This window comes from Rhineura floridana, chromosome 2 (genome assembly GCF_030035675.1).
Source record: "Rhineura floridana isolate rRhiFlo1 chromosome 2, rRhiFlo1.hap2, whole genome shotgun sequence".
Classification (NCBI taxonomy): domain Eukaryota; kingdom Metazoa; phylum Chordata; class Lepidosauria; order Squamata; family Rhineuridae; genus Rhineura; species Rhineura floridana.
Genome location: NC_084481.1, coordinates 40,973,440 through 40,982,440, shown reverse-complemented (window position 1 = coordinate 40,982,440; position 9,001 = coordinate 40,973,440). Strand labels below are relative to the sequence as shown.

The window sequence follows — 9,001 nt, the reverse complement described above, 5'->3', positions numbered from 1 at the left end:
AGAAAATACAGTCAATTAAATAGGGGTGATTGGACAGTAGGGGGTGGATCATCGATCTTTGCATTTCTATCTCGCCGGTGGACATTTAATTTGGTTTTTCTATTAGCGCCGAAATAAAGAAAATATAAAATATATTAAACAACCTACAGATTTATTTTCTTGTCAAAAACAATTCAGGGGTGATGACAGACAGTCTTCTTGCATTTTATGATGAATTATTTTTTCATTCTTTGCACACTGGAGACAACAACAATGGGGGGGGAATTCGCTGTTGTTTTGGAGAGGGTTTTTGGGCCACTGTCTTTTCCTGTTTGCTTTCCCATCTATCTCAATGCTTTTGTTTTTAAGGGTTACAACCCCCAGGTTAGCAAAGAGCACAGAAAAGCAGGGCGACACATCACCAGTCCAAATGTGCTGCTATAATCGTATTTCTTTAATGGGGGTGTTCAGGGAGCAAAAGAGAAGGGGAGGGGGAGAGAGAGAAAGAGAAAGAGAGAAGGGGGGCGTGTGTGGCTTATCTAACAAAGAACCCCAGGGAACACTCCAGTATATATTTAACCAAGCTGCAATTAAAGACAGTATCAGCTTGTATCATTTAGAGCTAATGCAATAATAATGGTAAATTACAGGGCCAAAATGGCTTGTGATAGCAGCCTTTGCATTCCCAATAGTTTCCACGTCGTTGTAATTAATGCCAGGGTGAGCAGTTGGTAAAGGCGAATTTGTACAAGGGACATCTTGCCTTTAAAAAAAGAAAGAGAAAGAACAGATCGAATAGAAATAGACTGTTTGGTATACCTCATTGACTCTTACATGTTCCCATCGAAATATCGATCTAACGAGAAAGGAAGAATGAAAGGACCAAACTTGTATTTGAATAGTTTTGAAAAAATATCATTCAGGGTCAGTATGACAAAGAGAAAATGACGGGTTTTGTTTTTATTTTTGTTTTTGCATTTTTGTTAAAGGAAAACCTTACCTTGAGTGCCTTTTTGATAACAGATGAAACACGCTCCTGGGCCATCATTAAATACGATCCATATTTACTTAGAAAACTGGAAAAGCTCTAAAACGGTCAAATTCATTATAAGTGCAGCAAGCGAATGTCTGTTGACTGTTTCTCTTACAGAATATGCATGTCGTATTTGTAAACACTCATTTGTTGGGCCAGCCAATTAAAGTTAAACCAATGTTTGGACTTATTACACGTCTCCTATAAACATGAGTAATGCATTGCATTTGCAGTAGAAAAAAGAAAAAAGCGGCACCGATTAGTATGAATTAATCCGACTGATACGTGTATGAAAAAGCAGCTAAAGAGGTTATTTTAAGAAGTTCTCATAAAACTGAATGACGGTTTTCATTCAGAGAGAGAGAAACAAAACAAAATCGAAGCAAGCAAATATCAGTAGGCAATTATTTGGAGGATCTTAAATAAATCAGGTTGCTTTTTGATTTAAATAACATTTATTTTACATGACCAAACACAATAAATAACGTAATATACAAAGCTTTGTTGTTATTGCACATTTGTAAAATATCTTACAGTGAGTTCGTACAGCCAGCAATATCTGAAGCACAAGGACTTTATTTACACTTTCCCCTACAATAATCAGGTCCAAAGGACCTAACATAAAACGATTTCAGGTTCTTTTTCTTTTCTCTTTTTAACCAACCAGCAACCTTATCGATCAGTTTTAACATAATATATATATTGGAAAAATGTAAACATTATTGCCAAAATTATTATCTCTACATCCAATAAGGGTGATTAGACCAAACGATATCGAGAAGTGAAAAGGTAAATGCTGGTAAAAGAGTGCTGCATGTTGGTCTATTTCTTGAGCATTAAATTATATATAAATAAAAAAAATTAAATATAAACTCAGTTGACAGCAGCTGGTATATTTCTTCTTTTTTATACATAAGTAGTCTTGTCAGTTACTCTTCCCATAAAAAAATTATAAACTTTCCTTTCCTTTTTTTTGTTTTTTTGCAGATTAGGTCATTAATTTAGTTTTCTTAGTATAGTAGGAACAGCTCTTGTTAAGATAGTCCACCCACCTCTTCTTGCCATCCTGGTGTTGGATTTTTCTCATTCTTGTCCTCCCTCCCTCCAAGCAATCTGTCTCCATCCTTTGACCATTTTTTTTTAAAAAAATTCTGCAGTTTGTGTTCACTGAACAAAGCAGCGCAGACATCAAAATCATTTTCTGAATGATCATGATCAGAACGTGGGAAAAGAAAAGAAAAGAAAACAAAAGAATACTACAGTGCCTTAAAAAGAGAAGAATTTCGGGACACATTTGAAATATACATATAAATGAGCGAGAACGGATGGGCCTGTGTCTCTGTGTTCACACCATACACCCAGGGCCTAAATAAGCAATAGCTAGTTATTTGAGGGCTTCAACTCTTCAGAAGAATCTCATTATGTGAAGAGTGAAGTGGCTCTGTAGGGAGCATTATGGAAATATCCGAGTTTGATTTAATGAGGCTCTTCACATTGGTGGAATATCAACTGAACAGAGAAAAGTCTACCCGGGGCTTCCAAGTTACCAAAATGAAAATTGGCAATTGAGATGATAGGAAGTGTGGCTTTCTTGTGCAAAATCACTTCCAAGGTAACAGATATAACATTAAATAACATACAGTCTTTGCACCAAGAACAATGTTTTATGTACCAAATCTCTTATCTGTCTCTTCTAATGACTTCCCTTAGCGGGTTGTTAGTACTTGACAGCAGGTCTCTGTGCGGGGAACTTTCCCCCCCCATTCCCCATTCAAAGGAGGTCCATCAGAGAACATGATTGGCAATTTTCGTCATAATCTACACATTATTAGCATCAAAATTGACACGGCAGTAACATCGGTGGTTTTTGATGTGCCTTTCTTCAAGTTCACGGAAGTTCCTCCAGTGGGGGCGGGAGAGTTGGTCTCTCTGTTACCCTGTGGTGCAAAGCCAAAGGTGTGCGAGGAAATAATGCCGAGAGTCATTATTTTCTCCTCCTTTGGATTTTTTTTAAAATTAAACTTTTTTTAAAAAGTATCCAGAAGGTCAGTGATTCAGGACAATGTGTCACATGTCAAGAAAGTTTCAAGTATTTCCCAGATAATGTGGACAATGGTACTCAGAAAGCAGGAAGCTTAAAAAACAGAAAATAAATCCTTCCTATTTTCTAGACTAGCATGCTGTCAGTCTCACTGCGTTTCCTTTTTCTGGCCAATCCACGGCATTCTCATTACCTTACTACTCTTGGGGGAGAGCAGGGGTACCCCCTCCAAAAAAATACGCCAGCCGCTGCCAGTCCAACAAGCTAGGAGTAGAAGAAAACCATAATAAGATTCGCACACACACACCCCTCTAAAGCAGCCCGTTTCTTCGCCCGTTAACCGCAGGGAAATTCTCCATGGTTTGTCCTTTTTGTCCGCAGCCAAATTTCCACTAATTGCAGGGTTGGGTTTTTATATTTCTTAAAAAATATACATATATAGAGATTATATGTTTTTAAAGATGCCCAAAGAATGTGTTTGATTGCACTGGTGGCTGGCTGACCTGTGGCACTCCAGATGTTTCTGAACTACAACTCCCGTCATCCTAGAGGTCCATTGACAAGGTTGCCTGGGGCTGAGGGGAGCTGTAGTTCAACAGCATCTGGCATGGCTACAGATTAGCTAACCCTGATGTAAAGGATCCAGGATAAGTTATCAATAATACTAATACTAATAATCATTGTCTTTAGGTCTGAGACACCAAAGCACAGTTCCCATGGCTGCCAGCAGGGGGAGTAGGCAAGACTGTCTGATGGTTGGACTGAGTGCAGAAAGTCTGGAAATGATCGTTCGGTTCTTTCTACACACGGATCCTACCACTGAGAGAGGTGGGGTGGAGACAGAAATTAAGAAGGCCATTATTTTTGGTTCTTCACTGGGACTGTTCCCCACATCCTTCTCCAGCCACCCTTTTCAGCAGCCATACTTCCCTCCCCCATCTCAAACCAGGGCCAGAATCAATATCATCATAACAACAAAAATAATAGTTAATTATAATACCTTTTTAAAAAAATCTTTTTGCTAGAGCTCCAGTGTGTGCCCCCCTCCCCTCCCTTGTACAAAATGGTTCACTCCTGCCCTTGGCCACCCCGGTACACCAGCGCTTTCGAGGCCGCCGGGGATGATTAGTTATCTGGTCAAGGTGGCCTCCTCCCGCTGGTCTGGGGACGGAACGGCCGTCTTGCTGAGGACGGCCGCCGAGTAAGGCAGGAATCCGCTCTCGGAGCGCTGAGAGGCCGCCGCAGCTGCTGCTCCGGCCGCCGTGCAGGTGAAATCCGAGCCGGAGGCGCGCGAGCCTAGGGCTGCCGCCGCCGCCGCCGCCGCCGATTGGCTGCTGTGACAGCTGAGGCAGGAACAGGGGGCGGAGCCGGTAGGCGGGGCCGAAGAAGCCGCGGCGGCCGCAGCCGCGGCAGCCGCTGCTGCAGCCGATGCCGCGGCGCTGCTGTTGAGGCCGGCTGCGGCCGCGGCCGCGGGCGACTGGTAGAGGCCAGGGTGTCGGAAGCTGCACAGCAGCTCCGGGCGGGAATAAGGGTGCGAGAGGGCGCGGAAGGTGTCCAGCGGGCGGATGGAGGTGGCAAAAGGCGAGGCGGCCGCTGCAGAAGCTGCCGCAGTCGCTGCGGCTGCCGTCACCCCGACGTGCGGGTAGTAGTGTAGAGGCACGTGGGAATGGAAGGGGTAAGGCAGGCTCCCTGTGGCTGCCGCGTGGGTCATCATGTATGTGTAGAAGCTGGGGTCCGCCGGGTGCGGCCAAGACATGGCCAGCCTCTGCCGCTTGTCCTTCATGCGTCGGTTCTGGAACCACACCTGAGGGAGGGGAGGAGGTGGGATCGGGAGGGAGGGGTGCAGCCAATGGATCAAGGAGGGAAAGTGGGGCACAGAGGACAGGAGGGCTTTAAACGACAGCACATCTAAAGCAGCAGCAGCCCGCCACGCCCCCCCCCCCATCCTCGGGGTCAGATGTACATCCTGGCAGAGATCTCCGGGATCCTTCTCCCAGCACTGTCTCATATAAACTGCCAAAGAAGTTTGCCCTCCCGGCTAGCAAGCGAGCCTCCTCAGACGGATCCCGTTGTAATAAGGCCGTGGTTTAAAGGCGCTTGCACGCCACTGAACACTCGTTGCCTTTCCTTTGGGCTCTGGCGGCGTCGGGCATCTTCCCACCGCTGATTGCAGCAACTCCTTGTCACTCCAGCGCCTTTGCTCGATATGTTTTTAACCATCCCCTTCCACATTACAGTGTACCCGGGAATAGCACCACTCTCTTACTCCAAGATGAAAACGTAACCCGATTCAATGAAAGGACAGGGTTTATTATTAATGTTAATTATTTTTCGTTAACCTCGCTGTTGATTTAATAATAATAATAATAATAATAATAATAATAATAATAATAATAATAATAATAATAGTTGTTGTAAGATCTTATCCACACCACATTTTCCAGAGATCAAAACAGGCAATAAGACTCTTTTCCCACCGACCGAAACGGCTGAGGATTCATTGTACCCACGGAGAACAACCTTTGCAAGGCAATATCCCGGGGTTCCTGCCCTTTCGGTTCACCACTGCTGCCTTCCCTGATTTATCTCGTAGCGCGCGACATAGCGCCTGATTCAAAACAAGTCTTTCCGATTTAGTCCGAATACATGAACAGGTTGTGTTTTACCCTTAAAAGCCAAACACAGTTTCATCGCTGCAAAACTGTTAAGGCTTTCGTTTCCGTCCTTCCCATGTTGACATCCAGCGCCCATTCTTTGTTGTACGGAGGGCAGGGCCTTCTCGCTTCAGGCTGCAATCCCATGCACGTTGACTAGGGAGTAAGCCCCGTCGAACAGGGTGCGACTTACTGCCAGGTAAACCAGCACAGGATGTTGCCTCTACAGAAGAGTTAGCAATTAAAAAAAATAGGAAGAAATAGCAGCATATGATTCAATTCCAAAGCGAGTCAGATCAGGTTTTTTTTAGTGTTATTTTAATTGCCTTTCTTCCCTTTATATTATTATTATTGTTGTTGCTGCTGTTATTATTATTATTATTATTGTAGTAGTAGTAGTAGTATCATCATCAACATCATCATCCTTTATGACGATGTGGGAAACAGTGAAACCAGACCAAGAAAATAAAAACTATCTGGCTGCAAGAGAGAATGAAAGGATGAATGAAAGAGATAGAGAAAGAAATGAAAAAGAGAAAAAGAAAGGAGATTAAAAATGGCTAAGCAATCTGGTGGGATAAACTGAACTCTGCCTATTTGTCTGGTGTGTGGTTCTGTTGTTGGCCTGTTCTTGCCGCCGTGAGGAAGCGAGGCCCTCAAGCACGGGCCTCTTTGCTGCCAGGGCGACCCAACTGGCCTGGCCATTTAAGAACCCGAAAACAAGAGAGAGCGAAAGCCCCCCTCCCCCGGAGCCCAGGATTCAGCCGGCTGCCTCCCTCTCCTCCCCCGATTCCGTCTTCGGCGGCGTCGCGGTTGGCAGTACCTTGATGGTGGTCTCGGGCAGGTTGAGCGCCGCGGCCAGCTCGCACCTCCTGGGCCGAGAGACATAGTTCTCCCTGTAGAACTCCTTCTCCAGCCGGGCGATCTGCTCCCGAGTGAAGGCGGTGCGGTACCTCCTCACCTGATCGGCTCCGGAGCTCGAGTTTCCCAAGGCGCTGCCGCCGTGCAGGCTACTTAAGCTGGAGCCCGAGGAGGAGGAGGAGGTGGTGGTGCTGGGAGTTGAGCTGCTTTCCGAATACCCTGCCGAAGAGCAACAAGGGGAGAGGGGGAAGAGCAGCAAAAGAGGGACAGTTATTCTCCAGTAGAAGGGATGCGTTGGTGGTGTGTGGATTTCAGTGAGGCGTCAGGCACCCTTGGCAATCTCTCTGATAATTAATGCTGGCTGTCATGGATACAAATTGCCGCTATTAATAGAATCAATAAAAGTTTCTCTTTCTTTTTTTAAATGGCTTCATAACCAAATGATGCTTTTTAATAAAGAAAGACAGTTCTTTCTGCTCTGCCAAATAAATTCACCGAAGGGCAAAGTTAAGACATGCGTTTCCTAAAACTGTTCCTCCAGCGGAGACTTCCTGGCTCTTAAGTCGCGCGCCTGTTTTCTTTTCCAGGCTTTTCTTACTTTTATTCCGTAGGAAGGAACCAAACAGGAGCCATAAACGGAAAGATCTGCCTGTCTGGACTGTAAATTAATTTTCTCGTAGGATTCGTTTTGGCAAAAGGTGAATACCACCGCAGCCTAGAAAAATGAGTAGTGATTCTAATTTTGCAGGTTGCCTCCAGTTAGGATTTATTTCCTAATGGACGCTTTGAAAAAGTTGCTACAGTGCTCTGAGCAATTATGCTGCGTTAATTGTAGGGTCAAAGTTAACAGCACCTAGCGGATCGCTATTTTGCGGGTGGGGTCAGAGCGGGAAGGAGGAACGCCAGATACAGTTTTTTAAAGCCTGCATTCTTATTGAAAACATCAAACAGAAAGTCAGGCAGACAGACATAGAATTTGCCTAGGGAGAAGAAACATCCAGAAACGCTTTGTATAAAATTCACTGCGGGAAGTATAAATACAATGTCTATTACAGTGTCTAACTGCTGTCTCGGAGATGCACAATTATAAACTGTCGGTTATAAATACACCAAACGAAAATTACACAAGGGACACCTGGCTACACAGGCGAGGGAGAAACGGGCTGTTAAAAATACTCTGGAAGGGACACTTTGATCTCCAAATAAACAGCAGAAATCCTTGAGCAAAGATGTCCAGATACGCTCAGATAGTGCAACACTGTTTGGTGGGACCAAATACACCATCACTGCCCTATTCTGAGTTTCACACTTGGATACAGAAATTCCGCTCATGGGAGTGCAAACTATTCTCCCGATTCCCCTTAGATGCGCTGGACACACTAAGTGGTGTTGAGAGAGACAGATACATCCACACCGCAAGGCTTCCACCCTTGGAGAGGCCGCTCCATAAATGTCCAGCTGATACCTTGAGATTTCATGAGCTCTCTGTTAGAGAGAGAGTCCTCTTTAAGAGACGGAACCTCTAAAGCAAAAGCTTGAGGTGCGCCCAGATGCCTTGAATCTCTCCTCCCCCCCGCCAGATCTCACCCCAGTAAAAGCCCACTTTGGGGTGGAGGATGGGGTTAGATCGAGAGAGGGAAAGATCTAAAGTTACCTTTGTTATTGTTTTCCTTCAGCTGGGAGGAAGTGAGGTTGGCCGGCGAGCGGAGCGCGGAGCAGCCCACCTCCACATCACTGTTCATATCTGCCTCTGGAGCAACTTCTGAGTAATGGCTAATTTTCTTCCTGCTTTCCGAGGGAGGCACCTCCGAGGCGACGCCGCTCTCGCCGCTCTGGTGCTGGAGGTTGAATAAGGTGTCTATTTCGAATTTGCCTTTGGCAGGGATGTCCCCTATCGAGGTGTGCAGAGAGGCTGAGGTTAGTCTCGGGCTGAGGCGGCCGCTGTGGGGCGAATTTTCGAGGGCCTCCAGCACCGCGTTCCCAGCCGAATCGGACAAATTCGCGAGCCTTTTGCCAGTAGCGGGGCTGTGCAGCCCTCGTTCCATCAGGATCATTTCTTTTCTTATTCTTTCCATCATCTCCGCTCTTTTTTTCCCCTCCCTCCTTGAAAAAAAATGTATATATATATATGTCAAGGTTGCAAAGGGTTAGTCCTCTTAATGATGAGCCCTGCAGCAGGGGCTAATTCGCATTCAGCCGGACGAGCGTCTCTAAATATTATTACCTCTTTTGGAGGGGAGGCGTAAAAAAAAAAAAGCGAGATGCAAAAGCGAAGGGAATGACTGGTCAAAATGACCCATACATCCCTTCTAGCCCCGAAATGTCATTCATCACGAAAGGGAGCGCTCGTCATTAAGGTACGAATGACGCTGGTCGAATAATCATTTATTGTAACAGGTTTATAAGCAAATAAATACAAGCTCCTGTCAACGG

At 45.3% G+C, this 9,001-nt stretch overlaps 1 protein-coding gene across 1 annotated transcript; it reads right to left on the bottom strand.

Moving 5' to 3' along the window:
- Positions 1 to 4,182: 4,182 nt before the first annotated feature.
- EVX2 (even-skipped homeobox 2) lies at positions 4,183 to 8,646 on the bottom strand. Its single transcript, XM_061612913.1, has 3 exons — positions 8,223 to 8,646; positions 6,531 to 6,787; positions 4,183 to 4,857 (listed from the first exon to the last, which is right to left on the bottom strand). Exons 1-3 carry the CDS (start codon positions 8,644 to 8,646, stop codon positions 4,183 to 4,185), a joined length of 1,356 nt encoding a protein of 451 aa, XP_061468897.1.
- Between the last annotated feature and the right edge of the window lie 355 nt (positions 8,647 to 9,001).

Coding starts and splice junctions, on each gene's coding strand:
- EVX2 (XM_061612913.1), bottom strand. CDS start 8,646: ATGATGGAAAGAATAAGAAAAGAAATGATCCTGATGGAACGAGGGCTG. Junction 6,788..8,222: donor GAAGGAAAACAATAACAAAG/GTAACTTTAGAT, acceptor GCTCTTCGGCAG/GGTATTCGGAAAGCAGCTCA. Junction 4,858..6,530: donor TGCCCGAGACCACCATCAAG/GTACTGCCAACC, acceptor CCCCTCCCTCAG/GTGTGGTTCCAGAACCGACG.